Source organism: Hyla sarda, chromosome 1, assembly GCF_029499605.1.
Source record: "Hyla sarda isolate aHylSar1 chromosome 1, aHylSar1.hap1, whole genome shotgun sequence".
Classification (NCBI taxonomy): domain Eukaryota; kingdom Metazoa; phylum Chordata; class Amphibia; order Anura; family Hylidae; genus Hyla; species Hyla sarda.
The window spans coordinates 10,394,133-10,413,070 of record NC_079189.1 but is presented as its reverse complement, the minus strand read 5'-3'; the positions used below and the strand labels follow the sequence as shown (position 1 = coordinate 10,413,070).

The following is an 18,938-nucleotide window of genomic DNA, read 5'->3' as shown; positions in this document are numbered from 1 at the left end:
ACATCAGATACGGTATTCCAACCATAATGATTTATGCTACTTATAAGATCCCCATTGGTTTTATGTCTACTTAAAGGGGTACTCCGCTCCGTGCCGGATGACTGGCGATGCGGGCCAGAGGCTTGTGACGTCATGACCACGCCCAGCTTGTGACATCACAGCCACGCCCCCTCAATTCAAGTCTATGGCAGGGGGCGTGACGGACGTCACGCCCCCTGCCATAAACTTGCATTGAGGGGGCGTGGCTGTGACGTCACGAGCTCGGCGTGGCCGTGATGTAACAACGAGCCTCCGGTACTGCACCTGACACTCTGAACAAATGCGTGGCCCCCTCCCGCGATCAGACATCTTATCCCCTATACTTGCGTTGTCTACCTTATGTGTGTACATTTCTGTAGCAGCAACACCTAATGAGGATTGAAAGATAAGCAGAAAAAAAAACACAAAGAAAACATCTGCATATGTTCATTGTTTAGGACCTACTCCATCTTTTGGCTTTACGCACTGTGCTAGCGGATTTTGTATGCTTTTTAGCTGTATAAAGTATCCCTGGTTGACGGTAGATGCCTGCCGGTGTTAAATGCACACGTAGGTATCGGAAAATGCAACGGCATTTTCCTAAGATTCTCCCTTTTTGGGAGTAGCAGCAAGATTGGTGTCTTAAAATAGTCCAAAAGAATTTGCTTTTGTAAGCACTAAAAAGTTATCTCTTTTTTTGGGATCGTGGGTGGTTGTCTATGAGCCTATCGTACTATTTGGTGCTCAACGGTCTCCAAGAGGACTTATGAACTGTTTTAAGGGCGCTGTTTGGCTGGCCAGGAACAGACTCATCATCAATAGGGAGAACATGTCTGTCCAGGACTGCTGCAGGAGACTATGTCATCTTGGACAGCAAGGATGTCGATGAAGAAGCAGAGTTAAGACTCCTTTGCTTCCCCATGCCCCCCTGAAGTTATCGCCCAGTAGTTTGGCCCTGTGATCTGCCCTCTCCCTACCCCCATAGTCGCCCATGCTTACAGTACGTGGCTTTTTGGTAGACATTTTCCCTTTTTTTTTTTAATCACTGCTTGTTTATAAAACTAAAATCCTACATCATTTATAGATAAATCCACTGCAGAACATCCCAACTATCAACATTGGAAAAATACCGTGCTTTTTGTTGTCCTATCTTCTTATGGCAACAATAGGTACGGATTACAGGATTTAGACTTGCTTTAAAAAAAAAAAAAAAAAAAATATATATATATATATATATATATATATATATATATATATATATATAGTTACATAGTTAATACGGTTGAAAAAAGACATACGTCCATCAAGTTTAACCAGGGAATTGAAGGGTAGGGGTGTGGCGCGATATTGGGGAAGGGATGGGATTTTATATTTCTTCATAAGCATTAATGTTATTTTGTTCCAGGAATGTATCTAACCCTGTTTTAAAGCTGTTAATTTTTCCTGCTGTGACCAGTTCCTGAGGTAGACTGTTCCATAAGTTCACAGTTCTCATGGTAAAGAAGGCGTGTCGCCCCTTGAGACTAAACCTTTTCTTCTCCAGACGGGGGGAGTGCCCCCTCGTCCTTTGGGGGGGTTTAACCTATTCACTTATAAAATTGGGAGAACATTGCATATTTATATCTATTTATTTTCATTAAGGCTCGCACTTTTGCACCTTCTTACCTCTGTATGCAGCTTCCTCAGTAGGGACATTAGTGGCCACATAAGTCCATCGCCCAACTAGGTATGTAAACATACCTCTACTGTTATATTAGCATTGTTATATATACACCTCTAGAGTAACTTAATTCTCACTCATTCCCAATATTTATCCCTTTGTAGCTACCTCACTTCAACCATCGGGAATAACATTGGCTAATTGAGCCCTACATCACCCCTCCTCGTTGTTGCTACTGTAGATATTTCATATCTTTTTATCATTTTCTCTCAAATAAAATAAAACATATTGATTATTTATATAGCACTGATATTTTATCTATTTTTAGAGCTACACTCTACAGGGATCCATAAAAATACCTGGCAGCTATCTCTTTCTAGGGTATTCCACATAGGAAGCGCTGGTATAATTATTACTTTCTTCTGTGCACTACTCACTGGTTAGCTTCCTCTCCAAGATGGTGGCCCAAAAGTAGTGCATAGAGTCTTAGACCCACTCCTATGTTACCTGGCCAGAGAGCTGCATGCAAGTAATGATTTGGCTAACCTGCGGTCATGTGATCTTGCTACTAAATGTAAAGTATGCTAGGCTACCTTGATGTCGTCTCAGTGTTCCTATTTCAACATTTTAAAGGGGTACTCTGCCCATAGACATCTTATCCCCTTTCCAAAGGATAGGATGTCTAAACGCAGGGGTTCCGCCACTGGGGACCCTCGCGATCTTGGCTGCGGCACCCCAGATATCTGGTGCACGGAGCGAACTTCGCTCCATGCTGGATGACTGGCGATGAGGCTCGCGACATAACGGGCCTCCAGCGCTGCACCCGAAGCTCTAAACAAACGCAGTGGTGGGACCCCCACGATCAGACATCTTATAACCTATCCTTCGGACACGGGATAAGATGTCTAGGGACAAAGTACCCCTTTAAGCTGACTTGGCACCAAAACAACATGTGTTCCTCATCCCTTCTGCTATAATATCACCATTGCCAGACTCGGGATCCAAGCCTGGTAAAGTTCTAGTGTTGGGGAGCCTCATTTTGCCTAAAGAATAAAGCAAGACTAGGTTTGCCAGGCTCAGCTCGCTCTTCTCTACCCGTACATATATAACAAGCTGAAGTGCAAAGAATGATCTAGGTCCCCTAAAAAAATATACAAATGCCAAAATACACAAATGTGAATGAGCCACAGAAAAAAAGTCAAATTTGAATTGTTGTTTCTTGTGATCTTTATGTCCTGTATACATAAAATTCAAATACATATATATCCACATATATTAAAAGTAAAACATCAAAACTGCTTTTCAACTGTGTGAATTCTCTGATGTTCAGTTAGCCTCAGGTATTAAAACATTCCCCACATTCTGAACATGATTATAACTTCTCTGTGCAGATTTTCTGATGAACAATACGCTTTGCTCTAACTGTAAAACATTTTCAACATTCTGAACATGAATATGACATCTCCTCTGTGTTACTTTTCTCATGTCTAACAAGACTGGATTTACGAGCGAAACATTTCCCACATTTTGAACATGAATATGGCTTCTCCCGTGTGGCTTTTCTCATGTCTAACAAGATTGAATTTATCTTCAAAACATTTTCCACATTCTGTACATGAATATGGCTTCTCACCTGTATGGATTCTCTGATGAATCATGAGTTTCTCTTTAGTTACAAAACATTTCCCACACTCTGAACATAAATATGGCTTCTCCCCTGTGTGACTTTTCTCATGTCTAACAAGATTACATTTATGTGCAAAACATTTTTCACATTCTGAACAAGAATATGGCTTCTCTCCTGTGTGACTTCTCTGATGCATCCTTAGTTTTTCTTTAGTTATAAAACATTTTCCACATTCTGAACATGAATGTGGCTTCTCTCCTTTGTGAATTCTCTCATGATTAACCAAATGTGATTTATGTATTAAACCTTTCCCACATTCTGAACATGAATATGGCTTTTCTCCTGTGTGAATTATCTCATGTCTGACGAGCTCCGATTTATATATAAAGAGTTTTACGCATTTTTGACATGAATATGACTTCTCTCCTGTGTGAATTTTCTCATGTCTGATAAGCTCTGATTTATATGTAAAGCTTTTTCCACATTCTGAACATGAATAGGATTTCTCCACTGTGCCAATTTTCTCATGTGCAGCCCGATTAGATCTATATGTTAAACATGAATATGTCTTCTCTCCTGTGTGAATTATCTCATGCACAACAAGCTGTGATTTATTTGTAAAACATTTGCTACATTCTGGACATGAATATGGCTTCTCTCCTGTGTGGATTCTCTCATGTCTAACAAGCTCTGATTTATAAATAAAGCATTTTCCACATTCTGGACATGAATGCGGCTTCTCTCCTGTGTGAATTCTCTCATGTCTATCAAGATCGGATTTATATGTAAAGCATTTCCCACATTCTGGACAGGAATGGGGCTTTTCTCCTGTGTGAAACCTCTCATGTCTAAAAAGCGATGATTTATGTGTAAAGCGTTTTCCACATTCTGGACAAGAATGGGGCTTCTCTCCTGTGTGACTTATCGCATGTGTAACAAGATTTGATCTTTTATTGAACATTTTTTCACATTCACCACAATGAAACCTTTTCTTCCCTCTCTTCTCGGTCCTTGTGGTTACAATCTGTAGTTGGTCAGGAGAAGGTTCCTCATGATCAGGGGGAATATTATAAGATAGATCTGGATGGACATAAGGGGTAAGGAGGTCTTCTCCTGAGGAGCGCTCCATCATATCTTCATCTTCTACTGTACAATTTAGAGATGATGCCAAGTTTCCACCAGAGTTCTTATTTTCTTTCTCTTCTTTTATATTTTCCATATCTTTCAAACACACTGCTGCTTTAGCTAAAAATACTGCATCAAAAATGCAAAAGAAAAATCTGCATGTGTGGTTTCAGCCTTATAAAGCTTTGCATAATACTTCAAAATCTGTCAACTACAATTCCCAGGAGTCTGTGCCTAACCCAAAGGCCACATTTATTACATATACCTAGACTTTATCAATTAAAATTTAGGAAGGTAAAACCAGGTCAGGCCATCGAGTCTGTCGTCTACCAAAAGGATTGGTCCTGTCATTGCATTTTAGGAGGACATGATCAAAAAAATGCAATTCTGGGGTTTTGTATTTTGTTACTTACCGTATTTTTCGCCATATAAGACGCACTTTTTCTTCCCCAAAACTGGGGGGGGGAAAGTCGGTGTGTCTTATGCGGCGAATACACCCCTATCCCGGCGGTCCCTGCGGCCATCAACGGCCGGGACCTGCGGCTAATACAGGACATCACCGATCGCGGTGATGCCCCGTATTAACCCTTCAGACGCGGCGATCAAAGCTGACCGCCGCCTCTGAAGGGAAAGTGACACTAACCCGGCTGTTCAGTCGGGCTGTTCGGGACCGCGGCGGTCCCGAACAGCCTGACTGAATAGCCGGGTTAGTTCTTACAGGACACCGGGAGGGACCTTACCTGCCTCCGCGGTGTCTTCTCCGTTCAGGGATCCCCTGTATGGCCGGCGCTCTCCTTCCTCATCATCACGTCGTCGCGTACGTGCGTCGGCGTGCGTAACGACGTGATGGCGGCGACGGAGAGCGAGGATACCCGGCCGGCAGCAGAGACGTTCCGGAGCGACGGGGACACGGCGACAGCGATGGAGCGACATCCCGGGCAGCGGTGACGGGTCCGGAGCGGCGGGGACACGTGAGTATTACCTCCTATGCAGTGGTCTTCAATCTGTGCACCTCCAGATGTTGCAAAACTACAACTCCCAGCATGCACGGCGACATCCAGGGCAGCGGTGACGGGTCCGGAGCGGCAGGGACACGTGAGTATTACCTCCTATGCAGTGGTCTTCAATCTGCGGACCTCCAGATGTTTTAGTTTTGCAACATCTGGAGGTCCGCAGGTTGAAGACCACTATTGGGTTCAAAATCTTTATTTTTTTAGATTTTGCACCTATAAATTGGGTGCGCCTTATACGCCGGTGCGTCCTATAGGATGAAAAATACGGTATACGTCATTTACCGTACTGGATTTATGTTATATTTTGATATTTGGGACAATTACGCACGCAGTGATACCTTATATGTTTATTTTTATTATGTTTACATGTTTTTTATGTGAAAAATGGGGAAAGGGGGTTATTTGGAATTTTAATATGGAAGGGGTTAATTATTATTATTTTTTTTTTACTTTATTAGTCCCTTAGGGGACTTTTGGAGGAATGATTAGTTTCCTCATACAGATCAATGCAGTTCTATTGAACTCAATTGATCTGTGTGCTCTGCACTCCACTGTGTGCTCTGCACTCCACTCCTCCGGCTACCTCTACAGTGGATTATTTAAAGCTCCCTTTAGACGCCGCTGTCAGCTTTGACAGCGGCAATCTAAAGGGTTAATAGCTGCCCGCGGCGATCGCCCCGGGTCCCTAGCCACAGGAATCAGCTGGGGGGCGCTGGGTATGGAGCAGGCACAAGTCAGGAGCCCGCTCCATACACCCTGAGTGGCACCATGAAGGACTAGGTACATCATGGGTTGTGAAGGCGTCAAAAATCTTGGGGTGGCAATTTTCTGCCCCTCTGAAGGTGCCACCTGGGTCCAATGGACCCAGCGGGACCCATTGTAGGGCTGGCCCTGGATGGCACCAGCACAGGAGCTATGAGCAATAGGTGTGGCTGTAATATACAACCAACAACCCGCTGCAATGGCCGAGATCAATGACAACACTCATCCATGTTCTTACATCCCTTTGATATCACAGTTAGTAGCGTCACACAGACATGAGAGGGTAAGTTTATTACTGATGGAAGATGTCAAAAAGGTTTGGTTTAACAGATTGTCACCAACTGGCAATACTGTTTTGTTTTACTAAAGACAGAATGTAAAGTCCTCTAGAGGAAATGAAAAAAATAATTCAATAAGCTTTGCTCTATCTGTAAAACATTTCCCACATTCTGAAAATAAATATGGAATCTCCCCTGTGTGACTTTTCTCATGTCTAACAAGATTGGATTTACTGGTAAAATATTTCCCACATTCTGAACATAAATACGGCTTTTCTCCTGTATGATTTCTCACCTGTGTGAATTTTCTCGTGTCTAAAAAAGACTGAATTTATGAAAAAACATAATTGAACATTAATAATTGTAAAGCTCTCTGGATACAGCAATAGGAAAATAACAAAATTCCTATGGCCTCTAATGTAAAAATAGGCTCAAACGATAAAGAGGAACTATAGTGGCTTCAGGCCCTCGGGACAATGATCAGCCCCATGTAATAGACCCAGTGGTCATGGAGGTGACAATGGTCACTGGTGAGAGGACAGATGAGACCCTCAAACTGCACTTCGTGGTTGACCAGTTACAATCCATCAGTAATATTACTGTAATGTAGCTCTAAGGTGGAGCCTCCCCTGAAGAAACCTCTGAAATTCCTCTGAAAATCCCATATAATGTCCCAGCATTCCCAGCAGTGTCACCTCTCCAGTCACCCCCAGACCCCTCCATTACTGTATAATGTCCCAGCAGTGTCACCTCTCCAGTCATCACCAGACCCCTCCATTACTGTATAATGCCCCAGCAGTGTCACCTCTCCAGTCATCCCCAGACCCCTCCATTACTGTATAATGTCCCAGCAGTGTCACCTCTCCAGTCATCACCAGACCCCTCCATTACTGTATAATGTCCCAGCAGTGTCACCTCTCCAGTCATCACCAGACCCCTCCACTACTGTATAATGTCCCAGCAGTGTCACCTCTCCAGTCATCACCAGACCCCTCCATTACTGTATAATGTCCCAGCAGTGTCACCTCTCCAGTCATCACCAGACCCCTCCATTACTGTATAATGTCCCAGCAGTGTCACCTCTCCAGTCATCACCAGACCCCTCCATTACTGTATAATGTCCCAGCATTCCCAGCAGTGTCACCTCTCCAGTCATCACCAGACCCCTCCATTACTGTATAATGTCCCAGCAGTGTCACCTCTCCAGTCATCACCAGACCCCTCCATTACTGTATAATGTCCAGCAGTGTCACCTCTCTAATCACCAGACCCCTCCATAACTGTATAATGTCCCAGCAGTGTCACCTCTCCAGTCATCACCAGACCCCTCCATTACTGTATAATGTCCCAGCAGTGTCACCTCTCTAATCCTCACCAGACCCCTCCATAACTGTATAATGTCCCAGCAGTGTCACCTCTCCAGTCATCAGACCCCTCCATTACTGTATAATGCCCCAGCACTGTCACCTTTCCAGTCATCACCAGACCCCCCATTACTGTATAATGTCCCAGCAGTGTCACCCCTCCAGTCAGCAGCTCAGTGATCCTGTGGGTGAGTTCTAGGATCGTCCTCTCATGTATCAGTGAGTGAGGTGAAGGCTCCATGAGGAGTCCCCGTGCCCTGCTCCATCCTCCTGACTCATGAAGATGGTCACTGGAGGCACCATATTCACCCAATGTTTTCATCACTATTGTATAATCCTGTGTGTACAGAAGTAGATATTAAAGCAAAATTGTAAGAGATGTGTGTTACGCCGAGCGCTCCGGGTCCCCGCTCCTCCCCGGAGCGCTCGCTACACTTCCCTCACTGCAGCGCCCCGGTCGGTTCCACGGACCCGGGGCGCTGCGTTACCACCTCCGGCCGGGATGCGATTCGCGATGCGGGTAGCGCCCGCTCGCGATGCGCACCCCGGCTCCCGTACCTTACTCGCTCCCCGTCAGTTCTGTCCCGGCGCGCGCGGCCCCGCTCCCTAGGGCGCGCGCGCGCCGGGTCTTTGCGATTTAAAGGGCCACTGCACCGCTGATTGGTGCAGTGGTTCCAATTAATGTTTACACCTGTGCACTTCCCTATATCACCTCACTTCCCCTTCACTCCCTCGCCGGATCTTGTTGCCCTAGTGCCAGTGAAAGCGTTCCTTGTGTGTTCCTTGCCTGTGATTCCAGACCTTCTGCCGTTGCCCCTGACTACGATCCTTGCTGCCTGCCCCGACCTTCTGCTACGTCCGACCTTGCTTCTGTCTACTCCCTTGTACCGCGCCTATCTTCAGCAGCCAGAGAGGTTGAGCCGTTGCTAGGGGATACGACCTGGTCACTACCGCCGCAGCAAGACCATCCCGCTTTGCGGCGGGCTCTGGTGAAAACCAGTAGTGACTTAGAACCGATCCTCTAGCACGGTCCACGCCAATCCCTCTCTGGCACAGAGGATCCACTACCTGCCAGCCGGCATCGTGACAGTAGATCCGGCCATGGATCCCGCTGAAGTTCCTCTGCCAGTTGTCGCTGACCTCACCACGGTGGTCGCCCAGCAGTCACAACAGATTGCGCAACAAGGCCAACAGCTGTCTCAACTGACTGTTATGCTACAACAGTTACTACCACAGCTCCAGCAATCATCTCCTCCGCCAGCTCCTGTACCTCCTCCGCAGCGAGTGGCCGCTTCTGGAATACGACTATCCTTGCCGGATAAATTTGATGGGGACTCTAAGTTTTGCCGTGGCTTTCTTTCCCAATGTTCATTACACTTGGAGATGATGTCGGACCAGTTCCCCACTGAAAGGTCTAAGGTGGCTTTCGTAGTCAGCCTGCTGTCTGGAAAAGCCCTGGCTTGGGCCACACCGCTCTGGGACCGCAATGACCCCGTCACTGCCTCTGTACACTCCTTCTTCTCGGAAATTCGAAGTGTCTTTGAGGAACCTGCCCGAGCCTCTTCTGCTGAGACTGCCCTGTTGAACCTGGTCCAGGGTAATTCTTCCGTTGGCGAGTATGCCGTACAGTTCCGTACCCTTGCTTCAGAATTATCCTGGAATAATGAGGCACTCTGCGCGACCTTTAAAAAAGGCCTATCCAGCAACATTAAAGATGTTCTGGCCGCACGAGAAATCCCTGCTAACCTACATGAACTCATCCATCTTGCCACTCGCATTGACATGCGTTTTTCCGAACGGCGTCAGGAGCTCCGCCAGGATATGGACTCTGTTCGCACGAGGCGTTTCTTCTCCCCGGCTCCTCTCTCCTCTGGTCCCCTGCAATCTGTTCCTGTGCCTCCCGCCGTGGAGGCTATGCAGGTCGACCGGTCTCGCCTGACACCCCAAGAGAGGACACGACGCCGCATGGAGAATCTCTGCCTGTACTGTGCTAGTACCGAACACTTCCTGAAGGATTGTCCTATCCGTCCTCCCCGCCTGGAAAGACGTCCGCTGACTCCGCACAAAGGTGAGACAGTCCTTGATGTCTACTCTGCTTCTCCACGTCTTACTGTGCCTGTGCGGATGTCTGCCTCTGCCTTCTCCTTCTCTGCTGTGGCCTTCTTGGACTCTGGATCTGCAGGAAATTTCATCTTAGCCTCTCTCGTCAACAGGTTCAACATCCCGGTGACCAGTCTCGCCAGACCCCTCTACATCAATTGTGTAAACAATGAAAGATTGGACTGTACTATACGTTTCCGCACGGAGCCCCTTCTAATGTGCATCGGATCTCATCACGAGAGGATTGAACTGTTGGTCCTCCCCAATTGCACTTCTGAAATCCTTCTTGGACTTCCCTGGCTTCAACTCCATTCCCCAATCCTGGATTGGTCCACTGGGGAGATCAAGAGTTGGGGGCCCTCTTGTTCCAAGGACTGCTTAAAACCGGTTCCCAGTAAACCTTGCCGTGTCCCTGTGCTTCCTCATGTAACCGGTCTCCCTAAGGCCTATATGGACTTTGCGGACGTTTTTTGCAAAAAACAAGCTGAGACTCTACCTCCTCACAGGCCTTATGATTGTCCCATTGACCTCCTCCCGGGCACTACTCCACCCCGGGGCAGAATCTATCCTCTGTCCGTCCCAGAGACTCTTGCCATGTCTGAATACGTCCAAGAAAATTTAAAAAAGGGCTTTATCCGTAAATCCTCCTCTCCTGCCGGAGCCGGATTTTTCTTTGTGTCCAAAAAAGATGGCTCTCTACGTCCTTGCATTGACTACCGCGGTCTTAATAAAATCACGGTTAAGAACCGCTACCCCCTACCCCTCATCTCTGAACTCTTTGATCGTCTCCAAGGTGCCCATATTTTTACCAAACTGGACTTAAGAGGTGCTTATAATCTCATCCGCATCAGAGAGGGGGATGAATGGAAAACGGCATTTAACACCAGAGATGGACACTTTGAGTATCTGGTCATGCCCTTTGGTCTATGCAACGCCCCTGCCGTCTTCCAAGACTTTGTTAATGAAATTTTTCGTGATCTACTATACTCCTGTGTTGTTGTATATCTGGACGATATCCTGATCTTTTCTGCCAATCTTGAAGAACACCGCCAGCATGTCCGTATGGTTCTTCAGAGACTTCGTGATAATCAACTCTATGCCAAAATAGAGAAATGTCTGTTTGAATGCCAATCTCTTCCTTTTCTAGGATACTTGGTCTCTGGCCAGGGACTACAAATGGACCCAGATAAACTCTCTGCCGTCTTAGATTGGCCACGCCCCTCCGGACTCCGTGCCATCCAACGTTTTTTGGGGTTCGCCAATTATTACAGGCAATTTATTCCACATTTTTCTACCATTGTGGCTCCTATTGTGGCTTTAACAAAAAAAAATGCCGATCCCAAGTCTTGGCCTCCTCAAGCGGAAGACGCCTTTAAACGACTCAAGTCTGCCTTTTCTTCGGCTCCCGTGCTCTCCAGACCTGACCCATCTAAACCCTTCCTATTGGAGGTTGATGCCTCCTCAGTGGGAGCTGGAGCTGTCCTTCTACAAAAAAACTCTTCCGGGCATGCTGTTACTTGTGGTTTTTTTTCCAGGACCTTCTCTCCGGCGGAGAGGAACTACTCCATCGGGGATCGAGAGCTTCTAGCCATTAAATTAGCACTTGAGGAATGGAGGCATCTGCTGGAGGGATCAAGATTTCCAGTTATTATTTACACCGATCACAAGAACCTCTCCTACCTCCAGTCTGCCCAACGGCTGAATCCTCGTCAGGCCAGGTGGTCTCTGTTCTTTGCCCGATTTAATTTTGAAATTCACTTTCGGCCTGCTGATAAAAACATTAGGGCCGATGCTCTCTCTCGTTCCTCAGATGCCTCTGAAATTGAACTCTCTCCTCAACACATCATTCCTCCTGACTGTCTGATTTCCACTTCTCCAGCCTCCATCAGGCAAACTCCTCCAGGAAAGACCTTTGTTTCTCCACGCCAACGCCTTGGGATCCTCAAATGGGGTCACTCCTCCCATCTCGCAGGTCATGCGGGCATCAAGAAATCTGTGCAACTCATCTCTCGCTTCTATTGGTGGCCGACTCTAGAGACTGATGTGGTGGACTTTGTGCGAGCCTGCACTATCTGTGCCCGGGATAAGACTCCTCGCCAGAAGCCCGCTGGTTTTCTTCATCCTCTACCTGTCCCCGAACAACCTTGGTCTCTGATTGGTATGGATTTTATTACTGACTTACCCCCATCCCATGGCAACACTGTTATTTGGGTGGTCGTTGATCGATTCTCCAAAATGGCACATTTCATCCCTCTTCCTGGTCTTCCTTCAGCGCCTCAGTTGGCTAAACAATTTTTTGTACACATTTTTCGTCTTCACGGGTTGCCTACACAGATCGTCTCGGATAGAGGCGTCCAATTTGTGTCTAAATTCTGGAGGGCTCTCTGTAAACAACTCAAGATTAAATTAAATTTTTCTTCTGCATACCATCCTCAATCCAATGGACAAGTAGAGAGAATTAACCAGATCTTGGGTGACTATTTACGACATTTTGTTTCCTCCCGCCAGGATGACTGGGCAGATCTTCTACCTTGGGCCGAATTCTCGTATAATTTCAGAATCTCTGAATCTTCCTCCAAATCTCCGTTTTTCGTGGTGTACGGCCGTCACCCTCTTCCCCCCCTCCCTACCCCCTTGCCCTCTGGTCTGCCCGCTGTGGATGAAATTTCTCGTGATCTTTCCACCATATGGAAAGAGACCCAAAATTCTCTCTTACAGGCTTCTTCTCGCATGAAGAGATTCGCAGATAAGAAAAGAAGAGCTCCTCCCATTTTTTCCCCTGGAGACAAGGTATGGCTCTCCGCTAAATATGTCCGTTTCCGTGTCCCGAGCTATAAGTTGGGACCACGCTATCTTGGTCCTTTTAAAGTTTTGTGTCAAATTAATCCTGTCTCTTACAAACTTCTTCTTCCTCCTTCTCTTCGTATCCCTAATGCCTTTCACGTCTCTCTTCTTAAACCTCTCATCCTCAACCGTTTTTCTCCTAAATCTGTTCCTCCCACTCCTGTTTCCGGCTCCTCGGACATCTTCTCTGTTAAAGAGATTTTGGCCTCTAAAAAGGTCAGGGGAAGAACTTTTTTTTTAGTGGATTGGGAGGGTTGTGGTCCAGAAGAGAGGTCCTGGGAACCTGAGGACAATATCCTGGACAAAAGTCTGATCCTCAGGTTCTCAGGCCCCAAGAAGAGGGGGAGACCCAAGGGGGGGGGTACTGTTACGCCGAGCGCTCCGGGTCCCCGCTCCTCCCCGGAGCGCTCGCTACACTTCCCTCACTGCAGCGCCCCGGTCGGTTCCACGGACCCGGGGCGCTGCGTTACCACCTCCGGCCGGGATGCGATTCGCGATGCGGGTAGCGCCCGCTCGCGATGCGCACCCCGGCTCCCGTACCTTACTCGCTCCCCGTCAGTTCTGTCCCGGCGCGCGCGGCCCCGCTCCCTAGGGCGCGCGCGCGCCGGGTCTTTGCGATTTAAAGGGCCACTGCACCGCTGATTGGTGCAGTGGTTCCAATTAATGTTTACACCTGTGCACTTCCCTATATCACCTCACTTCCCCTTCACTCCCTCGCCGGATCTTGTTGCCCTAGTGCCAGTGAAAGCGTTCCTTGTGTGTTCCTTGCCTGTGATTCCAGACCTTCTGCCGTTGCCCCTGACTACGATCCTTGCTGCCTGCCCCGACCTTCTGCTACGTCCGACCTTGCTTCTGTCTACTCCCTTGTACCGCGCCTATCTTCAGCAGCCAGAGAGGTTGAGCCGTTGCTAGGGGATACGACCTGGTCACTACCGCCGCAGCAAGACCATCCCGCTTTGCGGCGGGCTCTGGTGAAAACCAGTAGTGACTTAGAACCGATCCTCTAGCACGGTCCACGCCAATCCCTCTCTGGCACAGAGGATCCACTACCTGCCAGCCGGCATCGTGACAATGTGAATGGAAAATGAACAGTATTAGGAGGGGTGGGCATCAAAACTCATGAAGAGGAATAGTAGAAAAGGAACTCTGAAAAATGTAGGCTGGAATCTCATTGATTGTTGGGCAACTGCAACTTTTTCTCTGCACAAGTCTATATAAAATATGAAAGACAAGAGGTAACGTGCTCGCCTCCTCCATCATCTTCTATCTATATATAGATGGACCATGTGCTCACCTCCTCCATCATCTTCTATCTCTATATAAAATATGCGCTCATGTGCTCCCTCCTCCATCATCTTGTATCTCTCTATATAGATGGACCATGTGCCCTACTCCTCCATCATCTGGACCATGTGCTCTCTTCCTCCATCATCTTCTATCTCTATATAGATGGACCATGTGCCCTACTCCTCCATCATCTTGTATCTCTCTATATAGATGGACCATGTGCCCTACTCCTCCATCATCTAGACCATGTGCTCTCTTCCTCCATCATCTTCTATCTATATATAGATGGACCATGTGTTCTCCTCCTTCTCCATCATCTCCTATCTCTATATAGATGGACCATGTGCTCTCCTCCTCCTCTATCATCTTCTATCTTATATATAGATGGACCATGTGCTCTCCTCCTCCTCCATCATCTTCGATCTATCTATATAGATGGACATGTGCTCTCCTCCTTCATAATCTTCTATCTATATATATATAGATGGACCATGTACTCTCCTCCTCCATCATCTGGACCATGTGCTCTCTTCCTCCATCATCTTCTATCCACATACAGATGGACCATGTACTCTCCTCCTCCATCATCACGACCATGTGCTCTCCTCCTCCATCATATTCTATCTCTATATATAGATGGACCATGTGCTCTCCTCCTCCATCATCTTCTATCTATATATAGATGGACCATGTGCTCTCCTCCTCCATCATCTTCTATCTATATACAGATGGACCATGTGCTCTCCTCCTCCATCATCTTCCATCTCTCGATAGATGGAGGTCCTCTCCTCCAGGTCACACTCCACCATCTGATCCTCCTGCTCCTCTCCTCCTCTGTTTATCCTCCCTACTTGCCATTCTCATTTCTCCCATAACATCACTATTGGTCCATTAGTTCTCCTGATCCCTGACTGACAATATCGGTGCTGATCTTCACATTTTCTGCTGCTCGGTTCTTCCTTTCACTTTGGATGTCCTAAAGATCTTATACAGAACAGTGTGAGGTGTGTGTGGGCATGTGTGTGCGAGTGTATGTGAGTATGTATGTGTGAGAGTAGTGTCTGTATGAGGGGTGTGTGCGCGAGTGTGTATGTATGTGTGAAGGGTGTGTGTGTTCAAGGGGTGTGAGTGTGTATGTATGTGTGAGGGGTGTGTAAGTGTTCAAGGGGTGTGGGTGAGTGTGTATGTATGTGTGAGGGGGTGTGTCAGTGGTGTGGGGGTGAGTGGGGTGTGAGTTGTGTGTCCGACAGGTGTGAGTTTGAGGGGTGTGGGTGTGTGAAGGGGGGTGTGAGGTGAGGGGTTTGTGTGTGAGGTTGTGTGTGCAATGTGTATGTGTGTGATGGGGGGGGTGAGGCGAGTGTGTGCAATGTGTGTGTGAGGGTGTGTGTGAGTGTGAAGTGAGTGTGTGAGGTGAGGGGGGGGGGTGTGCAATGTGTGTGAGGGGGGGGGTGATTTTGTGAAGTGAGTGTGGTGTATGTGTGGATGTGTGCTCCAGCATGACTTCCAAATAAATGGATATATTCCCATGAAATGTCAACTAAAACGTATTAGAGTTAAATGAACCCTTACCCTCCCCCATCTGAGAGGACGGGAATTGAAAATGATAAAGATGATATAAACGTAGATGGGTCACCTCACCTCTCCAGTCAGCAGGTGGAGGATCTCCAAGATGAAGTGTAATATCCTCTTAGTCTTCTCATTCCTGTCCTCCTCCATCCTTCATTCAGGAGAAGAGGAGAGAACTGGGTCAGCTGATGGCTCTAACCTAGAAGAAGAGGAGACAACTGGGTAAGCTGAGGACTCTAACCTAGAAGAAGAGGAGAGAACTGGGTCAGCTGATGGCTCTAACCTAGAAGAAGAGGAGAGAACTGGGTCAGCTGATGGCTCTAACCTAGAAGAAGAGGAGAGAACTGGGTCAGCTGATGGCTCTAACCTAGAAGAAGAGGAGAGAACTGGGTCAGCTGAGGACTCTAACCTAGAAGAAGAGGAGACAACTGGGTCAGCTGATGGCTCTAACCTAGAAGAAGAGGAGACAACTGGGTCAGCTGAGGACTCTAACCTAGAAGAAGAGGAGAGAACTGGGTCAGCTGAGGACTCTAACCTAGAAGAAGAGGAGAGAACTGGGTGAGCTGAGGACTCTAACCTAGAAGAAGAGGAGAGAACTGCGTCAGCTGAGGGCTCTAACCTAGAAGAAGAGGAGAGAACTGGGTCAGCTGAGGGCTCTAACCTAGAAGAAGAGGAGAGAACTGGGTCAGCTGATGGCTCTAACCTAGAAGAAGAGGAGAGAACTGCGTCAGCTGAGGGCTCTAACCTAGAAGAAGAGGAGAGAACTGGGTCAGCTGAGGGCTCTAACCTAGAAGAAGAGGAGAGAACTGGGTCAGCTGAGGGCTCTAACCTAGAAGAAGAGGAGAGAACTGGGTCAGCTGATGGCTCTAACCTAGAAGAAGAGGAGAGAACTGGGTCAGCTGAGGGCTCTAACCTAGAAGAAGAGGAGACAACTGGGTCAGCTGAGGACTCTAACCTAGAAGAAGAGGAGAGAACTGGGTCAGGTGAGGACTCTAACCTAGAAGAAGAGGAGAGAACTGGGTCAGCTGAGGACTCTAACCTAGAAGAAGAGAGAACTGGGTCAGCTGATGGCTCTAACCTAGAAGAAGAGGAGACAACTGGGTCAGCTGAGGACTCTAACCTAGAAGAAGAGGAGAGAACTGGGTGAGCTGAGGACTCTAACCTAGAAGAAGAGGAGAGAACTGGATCAGCTGATGGCTCTAACCTAGAAGAAGAGGAGAGAACTGGGTCAGCTGATGGCTCTAACCTAGAAGAAGAGGAGAGAACTGGGTCAGCTGAGGACTCTAACCTAGAAGAAGAGGAGAGAACTGGGTCAGCTGAGGACTCTAACCTAGAAGAAGAGGAGAGAACTGGGTCAGCTGATGGCTCTAACCTAGAAGAAGAGGAGAGAACTGGGTCAGCTGATGGCTCTAACCTAGAAGAAGAGAGAACTGGATCAGCTGATGGTTCTAACCTAGAAGAAGAGGAGAGAACTGGATCAGCTGATGGCTCTAACCTAGAAGAAGAGGAGAGAACTGGGTCAGCTGAGGACTCTAACCTAGAAGAAGAGGAGAGAACTGGGTCAGCTGAGGACTCTAACCTAGAAGAAGAGGAGACAACTGGGTCAGCTGAGGACTCTAACCTAGAAGAAGAGGAGAGAACTGGGTCAGCTGAGGACTCTAACCTAGAAGAAGAGGAGAGAACTGGATCAGCTGAGGGCTCTAACCTAGAAGAAGAGGAGAGAACTGGGTCAGCTGATGGCTCTAACCTAGAAGAAGAGGAGAGAACTGCGTCAGCTGAGGACTCTAACCTAGAAGAAGAAGAGAGAACTGGGTCAGCTGAGGACTCTAACCTAGAAGAAGAGGAGAGAACTGGATCAGCTGATGGCTCTAACCTAGAAGAAGAGGAGAGAACTGGGTCAGCTGATGGCTCTAACCTAGAAGAAGAGGAGAGAACTGGGTCAGCTGATGGCTCTAACCTAGAAGAAGAGGAGAGAACTGGGTCAGCTGAGGACTCTAACCTAGAAGAAGAGGAGAGAACTGGGTCAGCTGAGGACTCTAACCTAGAAGAAGAGGAGAGAACTGGGTCAGCTGATGGCTCTAACCTAGAAGAAGAGGAGAGAACTGGGTCAGCTGATGGCTCTAACCTAGAAGAAGAGGAGAGAACTGGGTCAGCTGAGGACTCTAACCTAGAAGAAGAGGAGAGAACTGGGTCAGCTGATGGCTCTAACCTAGAAGAAGAGAAGAGAACTGGGTCAGCTGATGGCTCTAACCTAGAAGAAGAGGAGAGAACTGGGTCAGCTGATGGCTCTAACCTAGAAGAAGAGGAGAGAACTGGGTCAGCTGAGGACTCTAACCTAGAAGAAGAGGAGAGAACTGGGTCAGCTGAGGGCTCTAACCTAGAAGAAGAGGAGACAACTGGGTCAGCTGAGGGCTCTAACTTAGAAGAAGAGGAGAGAACTGGGTCAGCTGATGGCTCTAACCTAGAAGAAGAGAAGAGAACTGGGTCAGCTGAGGACTCTAACCTAGAAGAAGAGGAGAGAACTGGATCAGCTGAGGACTCTAACCTAGAAGAAGAGGAGAGAACTGGGTCAGCTGATGGCTCTAACCTAGAAGAAGAGGAGAGAACTGGGTCAGCAGAGGACTCTAACCTAGAAGAAGAGGAGAGAACTGGGTCAGCTGATGGCTCTAACCTAGAAGAAGAGGAGACAACTGGGTCAGCTGAGGACTCTAATCTAGAAGAAGAGGAGAGAACTGGATCAGCTGATGGCTCTAACCTAGAAGAAGAGGAGAGAACTGGGTCAGCTGATGGCTCTAACCTAGAAGAAGAGGAGAGAACTGGGTCAGCTGATGGCTCTAACCTAGAAGAAGAGGAGAGAACTGGGTCAGCTGAGGACTCTAACCTAGAAGAAGAGGAGAAACCTGAATCACAGAAGAGCAACACAATGAAACAAACCTTCTCCTCTTATAAACATATTTAACTCATGATGTCTCCTTTACACAGCTAAGCTCCGACCACTCAGATCACATGATTGTGACATCATCCCAGGTCCTTTAGCTGCAATCTCCTCTACTATTGCTTACTCATGTCACATGACCATACGTACAGGTCCTTTAGCCTAAAAGCTCTTCTATGCTCCTAAGGTCCACCCAATCCAGTCACATGATCATCCGCGCAGGTCCTTTAGCAAAAACCTCTTCTACCGGGAAGAGCTCCGCCTCACATGTACTGGTCACATGATTGTGACATCTTCACAGGTCCTACACCTCCTCATGTAGTATATACGGAGCAGGTCCTGGTCTGCAGTCACTGCTG

At 47.5% G+C, this 18,938-nt stretch overlaps 1 protein-coding gene across 4 annotated transcripts in view; it reads right to left on the bottom strand.

Moving 5' to 3' along the window:
• Positions 1–18,935, bottom strand: part of LOC130301200 (zinc finger protein OZF-like) — a 53,865-nt gene extending 34,930 nt beyond the window's left edge. Inside the window, exons 1-3 of one of the 4 annotated variants that reach the window (XM_056551614.1) lie at positions 18,579–18,604; positions 16,096–16,137; positions 15,717–15,843 (exon numbers count right to left, since the gene is read on the bottom strand). In XM_056551614.1, coding sequence (XP_056407589.1) covers positions 15,717–15,794 — 78 coding nt within the window. In that variant the 5' untranslated portion in view covers positions 15,795–15,843; positions 16,096–16,137; positions 18,579–18,604. Of the gene's footprint in view, positions 1–2,900; positions 4,560–15,716; positions 15,844–16,095; positions 16,138–18,578; positions 18,657–18,729 lie in introns of those variants that run through there. The other 3 variants (XM_056551627.1, XM_056551609.1, XM_056551629.1) reach the window with 3 other exon arrangements.
• Between the last annotated feature and the right edge of the window lie 3 nt (positions 18,936–18,938).